Source organism: Leptinotarsa decemlineata, unplaced genomic scaffold, assembly GCF_025532065.1.
Source record: "Leptinotarsa decemlineata unplaced genomic scaffold, Ldec_3_MD MMD2_tig00000882_RagTag_RagTag, whole genome shotgun sequence".
In the NCBI taxonomy this organism is placed as follows: domain Eukaryota; kingdom Metazoa; phylum Arthropoda; class Insecta; order Coleoptera; family Chrysomelidae; genus Leptinotarsa; species Leptinotarsa decemlineata.
In genome coordinates this window covers 7,206,269-7,228,034 of record NW_027412556.1, presented here as the reverse complement: position 1 = coordinate 7,228,034, position 21,766 = coordinate 7,206,269, and the positions used below count along the sequence as shown (strand labels likewise).

The following is a 21,766-nucleotide window of genomic DNA, read 5'->3' as shown; positions in this document are numbered from 1 at the left end:
AGAGTACGTGATGTAATATATATTTTCAACTGAGCCTTGAATGAATATAAAGTAACAGAATCTTTAATGCGGTATGGTAATTGGTTGAAATCATTCAATCCTCTGAAAAACAACGATTTCATGGATTGCTTTGTTCTTGTCATGTTAATGTGGAATTGATTGGTGGTTCTTGTGTTGTAGTCATGAATTTGATTATTGTAGTAATGAAGGAATCAAAATATTTTGGTAATGAATTTCTGGTTATTTTATAGATAAATATCATACTTGAGTAATATAGTCTATCTGCCACATCAAACACTTGAAGGCATTGAATGGGAGTGTATCTATTACATTTTAAGATGATTCTTAAACCACGATTTTGCAGTTTCTGTAACTTCTGTATATTGTTTTTATCTAAAAGATAAAGCAGATTGGAACAATAATTGAAATGGGGCTGTATAATGGTTCTGTATATTGTTATTTTTGAAAACATGGAAACTTCCAATGAAATCCTGGAGAAAAAAAATAGTTTTTTTGCTATCTTTTTACAAATATAGTCACAATGTGTATTGAGTGTTAGTGATTCATCCAACACGAAGCCTAAATACGTGAATTCAATTCAATTTTCAATTTTGTCTCCCTCCACTTCAAGTTGAAGCTTTTCATAGTGAATTGATTTCAGTTTATGTTTCTTACTAATTATCATTGATTTGGTTTACTCGTATTGATTTTTAGTTTATTTTCGTTTAAATACATTTCAATTTTTTTCAACAATCGATTCATGCGCTCCAATGTTTCTACAGCGTCACGTCCATAGCATGTAAGTAACGTGATTTCTGCAAATAAACTCAAAAAATCATAACCTTGTATATAATTCACATCATTCAGGTAAATTATAAACAGCAGTGGTCCCAGAACACTCCCTTGAGATACGCCTATATTGTTTGAAATTTCATTTGAGAAACATTTCCCCACTCTAGTTATTTGTGACCTGCCATTAAGATAATTTTTGAACCAACTTAAGGCTATTCCATCGATTCCATAATATTTCAGTTTACGAAGTAATATTTGCCTATCGATGGTATCAAATGCCGTCTTGAAATCAAGGAACACTGCTACTATAAATTTATCACTATCGATTTCATTCTTCCATTTTGAAACTGTTGATTGAAGGGCAGTTTCACACGAGTGGTGTTCTCTAAATCCGGATTGATTTCCTATAAACAGGTTATTTTCAGTAAAGTACCTAGTAATTTGTTCATGTACAACAATTTGAGAAACACTATTACTGAAAGATGTAAAGGTACATTGTAGCAAATCTCTAATAGGGGTCGTTAAAGTGTTACGTAACGCAATTTTGGGGGAGGGGGGGTCATTTAAACCGTTACGATGCGTTATAGTGGGGAGGGGGGTTCGAACAACGTGTTACGTAATATTTTTTTTTTTTAATCAAATGTAGAACCAGGAAATTAAAGTCCCCCAAGTTGGCTACCTTTTTCGTATTATGTTTTACGGGGAGTCCCACGACTGTATTATATGTCATTTTTATTTTGTTCTCCCAATTGACAACCTTTTCGTTCACATTTCACGGGGAATTCCTCGACTGTATTGTATGTTATTCTTATTTGGTTTGAGTTGTCAGTATTCGTCATTGTTTCAAATGCGTAATACGGAGAATCATATTGGAGTGATTATCGCGCTTGCAACAATATATATTTTTCAAGCCTATTTTATTCATTGCCAACAAGTCACGTTTTTTTAATTAAGTCACTTTAGTACGAAAGTATGTTATTCAAATAATGGATGATTTTATTTTATTTAGGAATAGGTACGATATTATTTTAATTCAGTTAGCTTTCCGTTTCTTATTGCATTGCCAAAGGTCAAACTAAGTATTTTTTTTCAAGAGTTTATTAATGAATATAAAGCTGAAATAGAAGGAAGCATGAGAAGAGCAATATATGATGAAGCCAAAAATGTATGTAGTAAGGACAGGGTCAAATCAAGAAAACGACGTAATTGAAGGTATGATTAGTAGTAAAAGTTTATTTGTTTACCCTATTTCAACATACTTAACTAAATGTTGATTTATATGTGATCGTAAAATAACAATATGAATAAAATTAACAATATACGCATTGCCCATTGTTATAAATCTTTTGTTGTATTCATTATTACCGCAAACGCGATTAAAACAATAAAAAAGGTATTTTAGCGACTTGCCAGTACTTTGCTCAACACAAATGTGACTTTTAGGTAAAAAGGTCACTTGGGTGTTACGTAACGTTTAGGGTAGGGAAGGGGGTTACTGGAAAACGTTATGGCGCGTTACTTGGGGGGAGGGAGGGTCAAAAATCGTCAAAAATTTCGTTAGGTAATACTTCAACGGCCCCATATACGAAACGCCCCTCTCTATATGCATTATTCAATTTACGGTTTTTTATAAATGACACTAAATCTTCAACACGTTCTTGTAATGCCACCAATATCATTTTCTTTACAAATTTCGTGATAATTTTGACATTCCCATGTGTACAGGGCAGATGTAAAAAATCCCCTCCCCTAACTATTGAAGGGAACAAGACATCAAAGTCAGACACAATGGGGAATGTTCCTCCTGACGAAAATGAAGTAATTTTCATAAAAGAGCTCTAAAACAAAGCATTTTAAACTTATCATTTCAACCTTTTTCTTTAAAAAATTATTCAAATGCTTAAAAAACAGGAATGAAATAATGCATTCAACATTTGAAGGGATTCGTTTCTATTTCACCATTTGGCAACATCGATCATAGCTAATAAAGGGCAATGAATCTGTTACCTGTATGAGACAAACAAAGATGACATATTTCAGAGGCGTACTGTTCTATTTACTTTTGTTCTGAGTTCCGAGACATTCTGTTTCATATGACATTTTGTGCACCTAACCTATCTTTCTCTATATAAATAAATAACAAAACAACTGTTGTTTATGTGGCTTGTGGAGGTAGTATTGAACTATAATTTATATTTTGCCTTAATTGTTGATTTATAAAGATAATTTTCCTTTTTTAAAGTAGAATATCTAGGTACGTATAAATTATTTCAACTTGATATAGGCGCTGTTGCCAATATGTGAATTAGAAACAAATCCCAACATTTGAAACATCAATTTGAATACTTTTCGAAGTGAACTTGGAAAACTCATGAATTAAACTCAACTTTATTTTGTTCAAACTTGCATTTGCTGTAATAACCAAATTGAAAAACATTTCCCATTACGTAAAAGACAGCATCTTTAATACCTTCAATACCAGATGATCTTCGAAATGTATGCCTAGTATAAAGTTCAGGATATGGAAGTTTCGAAAATTTTGATATCTATTTAGCCCCGAATTTATTGTATAGGCTGGCGTCAATGTTTTGGTTGGTTTCCAGGTTTTGCCGTGGTCGTGTCCAAACGTTTCGACTGCAACTGCGGCAGTCATCTTCAGTGGCATGGTCGAAGTATTCTTCTTGACAACGCAGCTGTCGAGTACCGTGATCACGGCACTGAAGATGACTGCTGCAGTTGCAGTCGAAACGTTTGGAGATTATAACCAAAGAATACCACGAGAAAACCCGGAAACCAACCGAAAAAACCGAATTCACTGAGTCCAATTCTTCGATTGGTGTTTTTGCCTTTCTAATAAGTCAGAAAAAATGAATCTTCCAATACATTATTCCATTGCTCTTTGATATAGTTAATACAAATATGACAACAATGCTCTGTTACCGTGAACTTCATCTAGCGATTCTTTTCAAATTTAGAGTTTTTATGGTGCTATCCAGCAGCCTTTTTACTCCCGATTCAAGGATAATTTTCCTAACCTCTCCTAAAAATTTCATTAAAAACTTATATTTGTTTCATGATCAGAAGTTGTCCAGGGATCTGGAATTCTACATTACCGTCAGTTTCAAGGTTATTCACTAGCCTCTACTGAAACTTCCTTGAAAAAAACTATGCTGATACAGACCATTAATATCATGCGAGAGTGATCAACAGTGTCAATTTTTTTTCGTTTCCACGGCGCAGTTTCAGTTCCATCTGAATGGGAGGCCCTCATGGTTTTGACCACTCTGTATTATCATAAAATAATCCTAAGAAGACGTTTGTACACTTCCTTCATGAGTAGACTTGGAAATTATACTGTTTAGGGAACATTTATGACGAGACAAATAATCAGGTATCAACGAACAATGAACTGAAGTTGAATTTTGCTTCTGGGAACTTACCCTTTTCCGTTTCAGAAGTATCCAGTGGCGTTTCGTGTGATTCACCTGAAACAATACATAAAAACTTGAGAATTAAGCCAAAGAAGTGAAAGAAACAAGAAAGCAGTAACGAAAATTTATATATTTTCAAAGAATCTAATGTTTCAAAAACACTTGAATTTTTGAAAGAAAGTCAATAATAAAAATATACTTGTGATGCACTGTTTGGAACCTTTGGTGAAGTAATGAATGTTACTGGAGTTTTATCCCAACACCAAACCGTTATTTTAACACATTAACACGTGTTTCGATCACCAAGTGATCATCTTCAAGAGGAAGTTAAATTTCGAAGATGATTGAAGATGATCACTTGGTGATCGAAACACGGGTCGAGGTGTTGAAATAACGGTTTGGTGTTGGCAAAAAACTCCAGTAATATTTTATATAAATTATACTTCATTATCACAAGGAATATCTTCATGGCAAAGCTGATGAATGCAATTTTGTTTACACAGTGTGGAAAATAGTTTCTTTGCGATCGTTATTATCTAGAATGAGTCGTTTCAGGATTGAAAAAAAAAAAAACAAATTTTCCAAAAAAACACCGTCTATAGGAGCGTGGGATAAATAAGAACTAATGATTTCGAGAAGAATTTGATCGTCAATAATTCCTGATAATTTTATTGGGCATTGAGTAGGTATTGAGGCCTCAATTGGGATTTTTCCGGCTCGAATATCGATAGTTTTTCCCAGCCGAATGTCCAGTTCCTAAAAGGAAAGTAGAATCATAAGAGGAAAAACTTTTTTACTGAATGAATTTCCTACTTCATCTCCTCCTAATTCTTATCTCACATGAATCGCTCCTACGAACTGTATCATCCTTGTTCAGTTCATGAATCAGCTGGACTTTATGGGCTATTTTCTTCTCAACTCTATGGTAATTAAGATAGAATAAACTCATTATGTATGTCAAGGAAACTGGAAAAAACTAAAGAAAAGCCGGCTGGCATAAAGAAATTTCAGTTACCAAGATAGGTTTGAACCCTCTTCTTGGTCGAAATGAAAAATACAGTCCACTTTTCACTTGCTGTTGCGCTTGATATTTCTAAGGCCTTTGACCGTGTGTGGCATGAGGGTTTGCTGGCCAAACTTCGATGCTATGGCTTATCGGATCATTTCTGTGTATGGCTCTTCAGCTTCCTCAAAAACGTTTTCTGCAAGTGGTGTTCCCCGGAGATCCATATTGTCTCCAACCTTTTTTTTATTGTATATCAACGACTTATTGGAAAAAAACAAGAAACCAATACATTGCTTTTCTGATGACAGCACACTTGTCTCGTCATTCCTTTTGGATTCCAGGATATCGGCTACGGAGGGACACCTTTACCGGCTCCATGAGGTTGCATATCTTAATGAGGATCTAAAGGAGATTTCAAATTGCGGTAAAAGTAACCAGGTTCAATTGAATGCCACAAAAACTCAGGCATCGGTTTTCTCCAAGAAGATAAATGTCGGATACAATAATGTCGGTTCAGATAATCTCGCTTTCTGCTTCATAATGACTGTTTGTTGCCATGTAATGTTCATCATCCAGTCATTTCAATAACAATATCTAATCCTATTAGCTTTAAAGAGTTACAATATTTCTTGTTTCTCTTCAAAAATGCTAATTATATTGTTATCAATTACTTTCTTATTGGGACTATAGCTGCAAGTTACAGAAATTTTGTACATGGGTATTCGAAGTTTTGTCCCTCTTTTCACTACGGTAAGATTTCCCCATTGATTTGACAAGAAATAAAGTAACTTAGTAATGAAAGTTCATAAGGTAGACAAGTATAAGTTGAGGGATGACTCCCCTATTCACTATTTTTAATCGAGTAGGTAACACATGAATCTACAAGTTTATGGACAAAGCAAATATGAAAAATCGAATCGAATTGATGGAACACATCGTATAACACAATATAAAATCTCCTTTAATTCTTAATTCAAGCAATTAATGATGATTGATAAAAAACGTGGGTATTGCATCAAGAAATATCAAAGTATTTACCCTAGTCTTAGTGAGTGCTTAATGCTAGGGGGTACTGCAAGGAAGCCATTTGGGACCATACCTATTGAATATTTTGCCTTTAAATTCAATGCTCCTTTCAGTGATCATTATTTCGTAACTGGTACACCAAAACTCTCTACAGACTATATACGCAGATACTATATTTCTTCATAAATTGCTTAGTTCTAGAATCAACTGTCCATTTTTTTCAGACATTGTTGAATTGATTTTTAAATTAAGGTAAGTTGATTTTGAAGCGGTTGGCATTCAGTCTATATTACAGTTTGGAGATGTTATTTCGCAAATGAAGTATCATTCATTTTTAGTAAATGGTGTAGATTTTGATATAATCTCACCCTCACCATGAAATTATGATTGGATCGTTTCTGGGTCAGTTCTGTTTCCTCATTAGGGGCTTCCAAGGGAGAAGCTGAAAATGATTATATTACTTTCAAGAAACGTAATTACTTCTCTCATTTCTTTTTCTTTTTTTAACGGCATATACCTGGAAGCGAATAATATTTTATACTTATCACAATGATGTAGAGCAGCGTAATTTTTAAATAAAATTTTCCGCCACACTTTTCCATTAATCTGAGGTCTTTATCTTAATGATTCTTAGTTCAAAGTTGGCGGTGTATCGAAAAACTGATAATATCACAATTTATCTACTTCAGTCATGTTTATGGTACACGATTACATTTGATAGTTCGTCAGGCGTTTTGAAAGCAGTTCGGAGAGGGGAGAAAGTGATAGCGGTCCATTTTAAGACATTCTCTTGTAAAAGTCATTAAATTATGTTCTCATTGGATATTTATCACGAAATAGAAATGGTCAAATTCAAATAATTTCTGGAAATTCTTCTTAAAAATTAACACTTACCACTTATAAACAAGGGCGATGCCATCTATGGGGTCAACAGAGAACTCATGAATATTACAAATAGACGAGACTCCCCCAATAGTCCGGTCAAATTAGACCATAAATTAGAGTAAAGCTACCTAAACTCCCACCAAGCTGAAAATCAGTGAGATTGTTCAAAATATGATTAAAAATAAAATTTGAAAATTTTCCATCTTTCCCCTGTGTGGAAAAAATTTTATTCAAGGTAAAAGGTCAAAAAAATGGGTTTTTCGCGATTTTCAGCAAAATGGTAAGTTTCATCATAAAAATACTTCAGACAAAAATTATAGATCATTAAATTAATCTACAAAAAATGTATCAATACTTTTTTCCTACGAGCCACCGTAGGAAAACAACAACCAACAACAACCAATGACAACTTCCCACACCGTGAAGTGATCATTGGGTCCGAGAATCATGTGTCCCAATTAGACGCAATAAGCCAAGAATGACAGCCTTCTGCATTTGTCCAGCCAAAATTTCCGCCTTAGTGCGGCAAGCCGTCATGATTTCGAGATTCGAGAGTAGGGAGGGCACCATTCCACCAAGAACTCCCATATTTAGAACAACATTCTGGATAGAGTCTGCGGAGTTCGAAGAGGAACTGTCGATATTTACTTTATCTCGACAGAAGCTTAAACCTCCACGACGAATATCATTTTGCCCTGATGGTATAGAAAAAGTACACTATGCTTTTTAGCTTGTATGAGCCTGAAGGTGGGAAATGAATAGTTCCAATAAATTCGGCACTTCCCATTCCCCACAGTGGATTCAATATCCCCCGAAGCATAGGTCAACACCGGTGTCTCGTCAATACCGTAAAATGCCGTAGATGGTAAAGAAGCACCCATAGGGCCATGTTATGTTGATGGATATAGGTTGAGCTCGCATAAGCTGGAAATGCTGATAGCAAGTCAGCATTTTCCTCGGCCAACTCGACCTGAGGAAAGCAGAAAGGCGCTTTGATAAGCCAAGGTCTCCAATGTTATTGAAGAAGACCCCATGCATAGGAACTAAGATTGAAACGGCAAGCATATTTGTTGCAGCAACTTTGTTCTTCCCCGACAGTTTGTGCCGATACTTGCCGCGGAAAGAGTTCTTCTTGGCTGTTTCCTCTTGTGAGTGGCGTTGTTCCTCCACGTAGTAAGTATTCGTCTCTCCGGCATCCAGATGGTACAGTATGTTTCCATCAATATGGACCGTTGCACATCTTTCTTTCCGGAATTTTATCATCATTATTATTATTGAATACCCACTTCTGTAATCAATTCTTCCTTAAATTGTGGGCGACGTCATTACTCAAAACTAAAGACAGTTGTCTCTGCTTTCACGATTATTTTCCAACTCTGATACATGAAATAATCCATAGCTCTATGAGCCTTCTGTACATAAAAATATCAATATAAAAAAACCGAAACTATTTATTGTTGAGCTTGCAGAATGGTTCACACTAATATCCTACATTTTCCCCTTTAAATAAACAAGTATAATATATTTGAAAGCCTAAAATGCTATGCATAACTGAGTCGATCTATGGCTTTAACAATTCTTTTAGGTCTTGTTTGTATAGCTTCGTTAGCCGAAGTAGTGGAAACGTCATTTGAATCATTTTCTGAGCTATTGACCGAAGATGGCAACTCAGAATCTCTTACATGAAACTTTTTAATCTTGTTCAAATGACAAAATGGTTTAGACTTTCGCGGCTCAGGTTTTCAGTGTCAATGTTTTTTGAGTTTGAAAGCCGTGGATTTTTTGAATTTCTTCTTGACGTTTCACTGGCGCGAGTGGCTAGCTTCTCCAGAGGTTTAACCATCATGGCTTGCTGCCCGATGACTATCGTTTAGGCTTCGAAAAGTTGTACTGGTACCTATATTTGTCCCTGTACTTGTACCTGCACTTGCACCTGTACTTGAATCTGGAACATTAACAGTCTAGCTGCCTGTTGTCATTCTGTCCGTTATTCTCGAATTCCTTAAAATGGGGTTCCATATTCGATTGAGGTTCACCGCTTCTTCTTTTCTGTTGAAATTCTCCGTGTGTTTGTGGATCTCTATTGTCTCCCAATTAGTTATGTGTTTTCAAACAAAATTATGTGGTCTCCTTCACTAAGCGCGTGTTCTGCCACAGCTGACCTGACCGCTTGGCCTAGTCTGCAGTTCCTTTTATGCTCTTTCAGTCTTGTTCCCATGGATCGTTTGGAGGTTCCGATATATACCTTCCCACAAGTGCACGGTATGCGATAGACCCCTGCTGCTTATAATGGGTCTCTTTTGTCTTTAGCCGACCAGAGGCTTTGCTGTATCTTCCTCGTGGGTTTCAAGACTGTTTCGATGTCGTGTTTAAACAATAGTTTTCCAATTCTGCCCATGACCCTAGGGATAAACGGTAGATATGCGCGTGCAACCATCTGATCCTTTTTCGCTTTTTGAACCGTGGTGTTCTTCGGTTCCTGATCTCAGAGGCACTGTTCAAATGTCTTTTCTACCCAATGATACCCAATTCTGGAATTTTTACCACCTAAATAACATTTGCTATTTTTTTCATTGTGATTGCTCTGATCCATTCAACGTCACCTGTAATAACGAACTGTCACATGTTCACCTGGTTCAAAAACTAAAAATCTCTTACCTCAAGAGTACATTTTTTGTTTAAATGTGTAAATTGATGGTTCTGTTGCTGTTGAGTTCCAATGATATCACATTGGGTTAATTTTAAAAGATGCAATATATCTTTCTACTAAGAAATATTCATAATGGTCCTCTCGCTTCAAACCTGCTCAATTTCAATAGATACCATCACCTCCACTGATATCATCTGTTATGAAGGATCGGAGGTGGTTGGAACACATAATTGATTGCATCGGGACATATCTCAACCTCCCGACTCACGAAATGTTTTGCCAGTCACGATCCAAAGTGGCCGACACTTCTCGATGAACAATGGCCGAACAATACGATAACGCTATAAAACACTATCGAAAGCAAAGAACAAAAGTATGGCGGCGCAGCGGGTGTAAATAAAAGTTATTTTCAATTTCGAATCTCACCGAACAAAAAGGCGACCGCTGTGATTCAATCATGTTCACCTCTTACCAATTACAAGCATCCATTTCGAAAGATCTATCGCTCTCGAGAAATCCGCCATCTGTTTACTCCCATTGTAAGGTATTTATGTGGCTTATTCGATACTGAATGTAGATTTTATCCGGTAATATGACAAAGTTATGGCTATCGTTAGAATGAAGGTAGATTCAATTATGGTTTGTCTTGTAAGAGGGATTGCTATGTTCAGAGCCGATACAGAACAAATATAAGAAGCCCGAGTAGTCTAAGATTCTAGAGCTGCTCCGCAATGAATAGTAGTTGAGAATGTAAGCAACACACATAGCAGTAAATATACTATGCAGATTCTAGCCCAAAATCCCATGCTTTTTGTTATGGAGCTTCATTTTAATCATTTCCAAGGCCATTCGAACTGGTCGGCGAGAAAAGTCCTCGGCCATCAGGATAAGTGAGCGAAAATCATAGGCCTTTTCATCATAAGACGAGCGCAAGCCTAGCCGTCATATTGAAATGACGGTAATTCAACAATTCAATAATAAAATTTTAAAAATATTTTTTAGAACAAAACACAAGTACTGCAGGAAAATCCTAAAGGCGCTCTAAGAGCGGTGCCTGTGCGAAAGTAGCGATTCACATTGTATTTGAATCGCTGGAGATTAAATCCATTTGGAAAAAAGTTCTCAGGAAGTTCATTCCACATAAACGCAGTTCTCTAAAGGGTAGCAAGTGATGTTCGCGTGTCCAATCAGGCGGATGGCTCTTTTCCAGCAGCTTCAGGGTATATTTAGGGGAGAAGTTGGTTTTTTCCAAGGCATTGATATTGTTTTGAATTCTGGTGAAGGAGATAGATGTCAGTTCTCGTTTTGATATCTGAAGCGTTAAGACAAGTACTTGTGAAATACTTACCTTTTTTTTGGTAAGCAAAATCTTCAAATAGGACAAGTTATCGATAAATAACTCACTTCTGCTTGAGACAAAATTATAGTATTTCATCGTGGTAACCTGAAAGTATGCCTTTTTCAGATGTTCATTACAATTTTTGATTTTGTAAGGTGAAAATTCCCAAGGACATGTTTCTTTGGAATATTAAGATGGTTAATTTTCAAATAAACACTCTGTCTTCCTTCTATTGCTACAGAGACATTTGCAGTAAGAATCATTTATGAATGATTCTAAGTCAGCAGGGTACAAATTAAAAAAATCTGGGGTACGCAAGGTCAAGTGCGACGACTGAGGAGAATTTGAGAAGTTACAGATTGTATGCGCCAATCATCTCATAGAAAACATCCACAATTTCACACAAAACCGAAAATTTTACACATTCAACAAAAAATGAATGATGAGATAGATATTTATAATTCTCCAATTATCAGTTACGTTATAAGTAATTTCCCAAATGTCACTTGATACCTCTCTCTAACTACCACTGCAAATTTAGGTATTTAAGGAGATGACATCATATACAGCTTGTCAAATCTAGCAAGCGACTTCAAAGTCTCGGCTTAGGACCTCCGCTAAGATGCGCGTTCGTTAGGAGACTGTGTGTGTGAGAGAGAGAGAGATAGAATTGTCAAGTCTCTTCCTAGTTTTGACAAGCTGTACCTAGGTTAGGTTATAACTGGCTCAGAAAATGACACAGTGTGTCGAAACAGCTCTTAGCTGTTGTGAAGTGTTAGTGTTGTGAAGTATTATTTTCACCCTACACATTCAATTAAAGTTAATATACACACATCAGAAGCCGAAACTGTAGAACGGACAAAACTTTTTAATCAACTACCTCAGCTCTTGTACTATAAACCCTGGCAAACAATCCCACCTTGGTGCAAAGCATGCGAAAGGTATTCCATAAAGGCACCGTTGTTCGAGGACGAAGCAGCTCCATGTAGGGCTTCAAAAGCCGTGCTGAAATTCATTTCCTGAGAGGCGGCGCGTCTTCGGTAACGGCGTTTGATCAGGAAACGAATCCGGACTCGAAAATAGAAAACAAAGCGTTAACTAGACTTATCTGTTACGTCGTCGTCGTTCGGTTCAGCCTGTCGTTATATGCGGACTCGTGTGTCCTTTTACGAAGGATGGATTAATGCGCGGCTCACAATTTAAACGCGGCCGATGCATCTTTTCAGGTATGGTGTTCTGGGTCCTGATTGTTCTTTTCTCTATATCAATTCACAAGAACCATTTCCAATAACTTCAAATCAATTTTTTTACCAGTTCAGACTGTCTTATATGATTCAGGAGCAAATAAAATTGGAATGAATAACTAAAATATCAATTATATTGAGCAATTATCCCACTCGCAGGGGACAGTATCTGAATCACGAATCCAACCACCATCAATCTACCAAAAGAGGAATCATCAAAACTCTAGTGGATCGTACTTTTGAGCTCTATAATACGATGGAAGGTCTCGAGAAAGAACTAGGCATCATCAAAAAAGATGTTCAGCGGAATGGTTACTCCAAAGTGATGGTAGAACTTGGGCTAGAAGACAGCAAGACCCTCCCAAGGAAGAGAAAATATCACAATCAGTGCTACGTCGTGTCGTAGGATTGTCGGAAAGGACGAAAAGAATTGGGTCCAAGTACAACATTAGAACCTGATTCAGATCCGGAAACACCATCCGTAGCAACCTCACGATAACCAGGCCACCAAACGCGGACTGCGATTCCATGAATAGCATTTATCGGATACCCTGAGAATGAGGCAAATGCTATTGAAAGTAACACACACAATGAGGAGGAATCTGCAAATCGGGAATAGCAGAGCATGGTTGGGGCCATCAACACAACATCAAGTAGTACCAAGCTGAGATTATACACAGAGAAAAACACTGGTTTGAGAGGAAGTTCCAAGTTGCAACGATGCATTCAGCCAGGGTAGCGTGGAGATACGCAATATATGGAAACCTGTAATCAAGCGGGAAGACGGTCAACCTCCGCTGTACCGGTGAGGTGAATAGAGGGAAGACGGGATAGGTGAAAGCGCTATGACCTATGAATAGTTATATCTCAGAGAAATGGTCCAGCAACTGCGTCGAATGCCTTCTGAACATAATAAACAGTTCGTTGGCCCTCAGACACTTCCCCAGAAGGTGGAAGCATGCGATCGTCGTCATGATCCAAAAACAGGGTCAGAACCCGCTGTTCCCACAGAACTATCGCCCGATTCATCTACTCTTGTCGGCGGCTAAGCTAGCTGAAATAGTTGTTCTCCAAAGGCTCAACGAAGAAGTTGAGGACCAAAATGTTCTGCCTGATGAACAATTTGGCTTCAGGAGAGAACACTCCACTGAGTTTCAGGCTCCCTAAGGCTGGTAGAAAATACCATCCATGAGCTCAACAACAATAAGAAAGTGCATATTGTGTTACTAGACATCTCGAGGGCCTTCGACCGTGTTTGTCACGAAGGCCTCCTGCACAAATTGAACGCGTTCGACCTGCCTCGGGGGCCTGATCCGGTGGATTGGGTCTTTCCTGAAAGACAGAACTTTTCAGGTTAGAGTAGAGGGCTCTCTGTCTGATAACAGAGAGATCCTCGCTGGAGTGCCACAGGGGGCTGGGCTCTCTCCGACGCTGTATTCTCTTTACACCAGTGACCTTCCAAGGACCGAGCGTGTGAAGATATCTCTGTACGCCGATGACACGGCTCTTCTCTCGTCTTCCATGGATCGAGAGCTCGGTGTCGTCTACATGCAACGTCCATTGGACGACCTCGAGCACTGGTACCTCGATTGGAAGATCCGAGTGAACCCGGGCAAGACTCAGGCGATAACCATGGAAGATTGCTATCTTCTCCGGCCAGAAAAGTGAGAATCTCTGGAAGGGAGATTGACTGACTAGCGCGAGTAAAGTACCTCGGCCTTCTAATAGACCGTAGGTTCACTTGGAACCCGCACATCATGTACGTCTAATCTAGGATCGAGGGTCGGATTGCAAGTCTGTACCCTCTGATCAATAGAAAATCAAAAATGAGTCTGAAAAACAAGATTACCATCTTTAACACGATGTTCAAGCCTGTCATCATGTATGCTTCAGGCATCTGGGGACAAGCGGTGAAATATAATATCTCCATTCTGGAGGTATTGCAAAACAAACTAATGAGGATGATTGTGAATGCTCTTTGGTTCGTGCGAAACGAAGCCATCCGCAGAGATTTGCAGCTGCCTCCCATTTGGCAGTCGATTCAGTCGAGGAATCGGCGAGTTTTTGAAGGTGCGGAAACTCACGAAAATCCGTTACTTAGGGAAGCCGTAAACTATGCTGTAGACGACCCCTCCCGATATAGAAGGCCCCGACACTCTGTCGAATGAGGCCCTCATGTCCCCCGTTAACGGACGAATAGTTTTTGTTTCATCCATTCCACCCCAGCCAGGTAGGGGTATTCCGTGAAGGGCAGTACTGATGTAGGAGGACTTCATATCGCCATTCCCTCAGTCATGAACCCATTTGCCTTCTTCGACAAAAATCAGCCGAAAGGGTAAGGGAGCTGGGCTCCACCCCGATTGAACTGAAGACGTTGGTCAGTAAATGGTCCAGTTATTACCCGAAGACGATTGTGGATACTAACAATCGAAGCGTCGGGAAGTAACTTGGTTTGATATCTTTTGATTTTTTTCATTTTATTTTTTTTTTATTTTTTGATTTTTATTCTTTTTGCTATGTGGTCACTTTCAATCATTCATCATCAATTCTGAGGAATATCGTGCATTGTGACAATGAATTGTAGCTCCGCCAATCTCTGACTATCAGTTCCGTGGATTCATTATATTTATTACAATTCATTCAATAGGATAGGCATGCGACCGATTTTGTGATTTGTGGTCCAATACCCTGCGATTCCTCTACAAAAATGTATATAGGGTCTTCCAACAAAAATCAAAATCAAAAAATTCTTCATTGCCTATTTCTCTATAGTAAATCTTAGGTCCCATGTAAAGAGTATATATACAATATTTACATCTCTCCCACCAACGGGAGTGAGTGGGAGCAGGAAATGGGTTGGTGAAAGAAAGGGGAGATAAGCAAGATGAGACCTCAATATCGAGCCCCAGGACGTCCACAGGGTGAAACACCACACCATAAACCCACACCAGGCCAGTGGGAGACGCCCCCGCTGGTGTTAACGGGTGGCTCTCTGCCCAACAGAGCCTCATTTCAGCATTCAGTCTAAGACTTCCTGCTTTCTGCCGAGGGTTACGCGAGATTTATCGAGATGTTGCAATTTCGATACCTCATAACTAAGTGTACTCAGTGGGTGTTACAGGATTATCACTAGCCCTCTGGAAAAAGTTCATGAAAAAAACAGGTAAGAGTGGGTCTTCCGGCAGGTACCTCCGAACTTTGCCAATTGATAAGAGCCATCTTGTTGAATCAGTTGTTTATTCAGGCTGTTTTGCCAAATCACCATGGACGTATACAGCATTTAACAACACGTGCACATAATAAAATTGTTTTTGAAATAGGTGTTTTGTTCGGACAACGTACCGCGTGCTTCGCCCATTTTACGGTCGCCATAATCGTTCTACAGAGAGTACTATTCGCAAAGTGGTGGATAAACTCGAGTCCACTGGTTCGGTAAACGATCGACCAACGCCCGTAAGTCGACAAAACGCAATATCTGCCGAAATATCACCGCTTTCTGTGAGAGTGTGCAGGAGAATCACAAGAACTCCGCCTTTGGCAGACCACAACTTGGCGAATTTTGCGTCGTGACTTAGGGCTGCACCTGTACAAAATTCAACTAACCCAGGTACCGAAGGTAAACGACCATAGGCAACGTCGGGCCTATAGTATCAGCATAGCACCTGTGCAGAACAAGGGCGATTTGCTAGTGCAATATAAACCACAAAAATTCAGTACCAGTTAATGAAAAACATCTGAGCTCTGTGATTTTTTACAAAACGTAAAAATTCCAGTGTGTACTGGAGATGCAGTTAAAACTGCATTTTCATCGGTCCCGAAACAACTACATCGATCAGACTGAGCAATCTTAGCCTCTATATCACCCTCATATTCTTGAAAGTTTTGTCACGATCCATCGCTGGCCACCTTCGGTGTGGAACATCGGACAAACACTGCATTGGCCTGATAAGAACACTTCAAAACGGTACCATAACGAGGTATGATGGCTCGGCGTGTGAGAAGATAGATGATATTCAATTGGAAATGTGATGTAAACATCGCAACACTGTTCAGATGCTGATGGACGTTGATTATATCAAACGCGTTTCTAAATGAGAATCTGTGGACACTTTTTCTATTTGAAAATCACTGGGAACAAATTTCTATTCGTGTGCTCTGAAAAGAAGGAATTGAACTGTAAATCAAATCGTACTAATTTTTTCATGCCTATCGTTTATGATTATAAAGTTTACGTCAAGCTTAAGTTACATATAATACATTAATTGCCTTTATTTCTAGCATGAATTTACAGAGTGGGCCAAATTGAACACTTTTAAAGGGAAACTCCTGTTTTCAAACCAGATGGATGAAAAGTGACGGCTGTGTCTGATCCAATTGTATGACAATCTTGATGGTGAAAACCGCATATCGATATCTATCATATTTTCTGAGTTACAGCATTTTAGAAAAGATACTGTAACTTTTTTCCTTTCAAAAATTTCTTGTTTCTATGAAAAAATTTCCAAAGCATTTTTTCACGTTGATTTCAATAGTGTGAAAATAGTTATTATTTATTTATTATACAAGGGAAAAAAGTATTAGGAAAAACGACGATGTAATATTGAAAAAAAAATTATTACAATATGTTAAAGTCAGAAAATTATCGATGTGAAATATGAATTTTTAAACAGAGAGACAGAGCATATATATATATATATATATATATATATATATATATATATATATATATATATAGGGGAAGGGTAGTCGTTGCTGACTAGTTAAGAATAAAAACTGTTGGATAGTGGGGTATTGCAGCAAGTAAATGAGTACTCTTTTAAGTTAGTCCAAGCTTTCGGAAAATTTTATTTCCATCATCAGGGAAACTACAATAATATAAGTTTTACAGTAAAATCATAAAATAGTACATGCTCATGACCTACATCTTATGTTAGGATGGTTACATTAATGTTGAAGAAAAATTATGAGACATTGGTGAAGATGAAACTTGATATAAAATTCTGAATGATTAAAAATTTTTTTTCTTATAAACAATATTTCTTGTTTATGTCAGACCGTTATTCATCTCGTGCGTGCAGGATTCAAATGAACGAGTCTGAGGATAGAACGTTTGAAGCTCAGTTAAGAGGTCCTTTCTAGAAATGTCTTACATTTTTGAAAATAACAATGGTATGAATGATCACTTAAGTGAAATTTAGTCCTACTTATTGACTCTAGTCAAAACTTTTACAAGAATAATATCAATTTGAACAATTCCATTGTATGACAAATCTCAATTTTAATCTATTAAAAAAAAAATTTAACCAAACACAAAAATTACATTATAAACTAGAGTACACTTGGTACTCCCAGTGAAACATTTAAAGCTTTCTATCACTTGTCAGATGTCACTCTGGCATCACATTTTGATCAAGTAGGCTTTGGACGATGCGGGGATAAAACAGAATGCGAATTTTTACTGGTAACTGTCAAATCTTGATTCAGACAGTAAAAACGCTCTTCAAATAGTGGTTTTTGTTCAATTTTCAAACACATTCGTAATGAAGTATGAGAATTATGAAAAATGGAATATGATAGTCTGTTTTATACAAACCGGACAAAAAGCAGAAGCAGCAAACCATTTGTATAACAAGAGCTTTTCAGAGAGAAGGCATCCATTTAGATACGTTTTCGCAAGATTGCCACACAACCTTTTTGATTGGCCAAAATTATATGAATCAAATGAGAATAAGAAGTTGGAAGAAATAGTCGTTTTAGGAGATGTTGAAAAAAATCCCAAAACGTCACGCAAACGTCATTGCGAAAAAACACAAACTCAAGCCATACAGGACCAGAAGCGTTCATTAACTCAGAGCAGCAGATTTTGACCGCCGCAGGGCTTTTTGCCAGTGGTTCCTGGAAAGTTTTAATCAAGTGGGTGATTTTTCGTTAAATTTTATTTGGACAGATGAAGCTTATGTGAGCAGTGCCAGCAATTTCAATCCCTTGTTGATGAATTGCCACTAATACAGCTCAGAAAAATATATTTCCAACAAGACGGGGCTTCACTTCACAACACTGCAATTGTCACCAAGGACCCAACCGTTGACCGGCCAGGTCACCAGACATAACGCCTATTTACTTTTACCTCTGGGGAAGATTGAAAAATCTTATTTTCAAATTTTCTACCAATTCTAGATATGAACTGGAAGCGGCAGTGATGCAAAGTTTTGCTTCTCTCACTCCTATTGAACTAATTAATTAGGCAAAAACGTTCAGAAAAGTTGTCGCGTGTGTAGGAGAAGCTAGTAGATATTTCGAATACCTTCTCTGAAGAAATATTGTTTCATTGTTTGTTCTTTATCATTATTATTGTTGAGGTTAGATTTATTTGTTGTAAATATAATATAAATTGTTTTCAACTTTATTGAAACTATGTGTTTTAATTACTGCTGTGAAAAGCTTTCTCAACATCTGATAGCTACCACTGAATAATTTCTCCATCGTCCAAAGGCTTACTTAATCAAAGTGTGCATTTTTTCAATGAGAATGTTACCAACATTGCTATTTGTATCCCAACATTTTTACCAAATGGTACCAGAAAATAGGGAGCAATTTTTCCATTTGTATTATCAACCATTGTTTCTTTGTTTTATGAACATACTCTCAAACAAATCGAAGATTTCACCGTGAAGAATTACGATGGTAATTTTTGTTAGAGTTATCAATTATTCCGTATAATTACACTAATTGATCATTGTGTTGCATGAGATATGAAAATCTACTGATTGCATTAGAAATTATGGTAATTTTGCCCTCATCGGCAGAATTATTATCGATAATTTCTAAAATGCACTTGTGCTATATCTGCATATAACGGTTTCTTTGGTACTTGTGTGAAAAAATAAAAATCATGGAAATTAGAAGCGACCATTCATGAATAGATAAATTATAGGAAGACCAATGTAAGAAAAATGAAAGAAATGTCTCCTGTAAACTTCGTATAATTGTTTAAAGAAAGGTTTTTGGTTTTTTTAAATATGAGAAAGGAAAAAAGTGGATAGCAATCAATTTCAAAATAATCCGATTTTGTAGAAGTTGAAGTAACAATTATGGAACTCGACACAACAATTATGGTCACAAACAAATGCGATACCTTCACAATAAGTACTTTGCAGTACAACTAGAATTCTTCTCCGACCGTATAGCTTCGATTACTCGACTCAACATACTCACGTCGCGCCGACGCACTCTTTTTATATCGATAACGAAGTTTCCAGTCTAACTCGAAACTCGTGGAAGATTCTATTGTTCTCAACAGTATCTGTGATACTGCGATCACGGGCCGTAGAGGTACGGCCCGGGAGCCGGGAAACACTGCAAATATACCAATAAAACAAGGAATACGGTTTTCTTGAGAGTTTTGATAGGATTATGCATAGCCAATTTTGCCATGAGTTGATTAACAAAAATATTAAATCAAAATTGAAAATAAATGGTTTCTGTATAAAGAAGTCAGAGTCAATGTTCTGAAATTTTCTACTCTTTCCAATAATAGCCTTGATAGGAAATATGAGTAAGTACAGGAGAAACACTAGTTTAAGAGGAAGTTCCAACTTGCAACGATGCATTCAGCCAGGGTAGCGTAGAGATACGCAATATATGGAAACCTGTAATCAAGCGGGAAAACGTCCAACCTCCGCTGAAACGGTAAGGTGAAGAGAGGGAAGTATCCTAGATTTTAATGCACTAAACCTTATAACTTCTGATCGAAATCCTATTCCCAGAAACCATGAAGAAAACTCAAAGCTGTTGTTTAACACTCCTCCAAATAGACTCCTCTGATTTTTGAGATCCGAAATTCCGGCAGTCTCTGGCAGTAGCCACCTCAGACATATTTTACAGTGCAGCCAGACAAGTCCAAGATGATCTCCTCATTGTGTCCAATTTATATAATTCATTGCTGTTGTTATACTATAAGTGGTTCTCATACTTTAATTGTTTCTTATGCATTTTATGATTGTATGCTTTTAATGATTTTGCGATTTTACAATTTTTTTTAAGTCTATGATCTTGATGATTTTTGCCTGGCAGAACTATAATACAGAAAAAAATTGTTGTAAAAAAATCCTAATGACTCTATAAGTTATAATTAACAACTTCAAAATATGAAAATCAATACCTATAAATACTTCAGACGATGGAATTTATTCTTATAGATGATTCTCAAAAATTTAACTAAAATCACCAATACATGTTCTCTATACGAAACCAAGCACAGAAAACGCCCTTTCGAAACTTTATCCTTCACACATAGAATCGGTATCGGTTGCTAAGTTTAAGCAATGGGGAATATTCCTCCTGACGAAAATCAAGTAGTTTTCATAAAAGAGCTCGAAAACAATGCATTTTAAACTTATCATTTCAACCTTTTTTTTTTTAAATTATTTAAAACTCAACTTTATTTTGTTCAAGCTTGCATTTGCTGTAATAACCCAAATTGAGGAACATTCCTCATTCTACCATCTGTTATATTAGACATATACACACCGATTCTAAGTATGACATTACTAAAAGAAAATATCTCTCTATGCCTCAGTCCTCACTCTACTTTATACTGTATATTTATCAATAATGACGTGTTTTTGACCGGGACTACCGGTTGACCTCAAATGATGCTCTAACAGCGTGCTCTCTGCCTTCTATCTAGAAAACGATTCAACGTATTGAAAAAAATTGAACCAGAAGTTGTGTGGAATTCAATCCTCTACAATATTGGTAATGAATACAAATAACGAAAAACCCATGGGAAACGAGATATTTACAAAAAAAGTGCAATAATCGTTTTTTTTGACATTTGACCTTAGATTTTAATAGTTGCATACACCTTACCATATTTAGGTTTTGAGGCATTTTTTGGGATGTCAAAATATAGGGTATCTGTATCTGTGGAGTAGGGAGGGTGAGTGTAAGCCCACAGCACTTAGGCCACATGTGACCCATTGTATATCCTCCCGAGGAGTTGTCCTCCTAGGTCACCGTCCATCCTGTCCTTTCCAGGAAGGTGGACTAGTCTCTAGGATACATCTCCTTTATATTGGCAGGTGTAGGCCAAGACTCGCAGAACATACACTCTCTTTGACAACCTTGAGGTGTCTCACGGTGGCCTCCGCGAAAGGTTTGGAAGGTACAGCGACATTACTGTCGATCTGGAAAATCCACAGTTACTGCCCTAAGTGATGTTTGTGATAAAGTATTGGAGTCTTTCGAAACACAAGAATACTGTAACGCAAAGTTCTATGACCTTTCACGTGCCTTCGATACGGTAAGTCATAAGATTATGGCTGGAAAACTTGAATACTACGGGATTAGAGGTGGACAACTAAATTTATTTAAGTCATACCTTGTAAATAG

At 37.3% G+C, this 21,766-nt stretch overlaps 1 protein-coding gene across 1 annotated transcript in view; it reads right to left on the bottom strand.

The window, feature by feature from the left end:
* Window positions 1-21,766, bottom strand: part of ush (Zinc finger protein ush) — a 231,291-nt gene that overhangs the window by 134,612 nt on the left and 74,913 nt on the right. Inside the window, exon 2 of the mRNA XM_074174918.1 lies at window positions 4,233-4,277. Coding sequence (XP_074031019.1) covers window positions 4,233-4,277 — 45 coding nt within the window. The remainder of the gene's footprint in view (window positions 1-4,232; window positions 4,278-21,766) is intronic.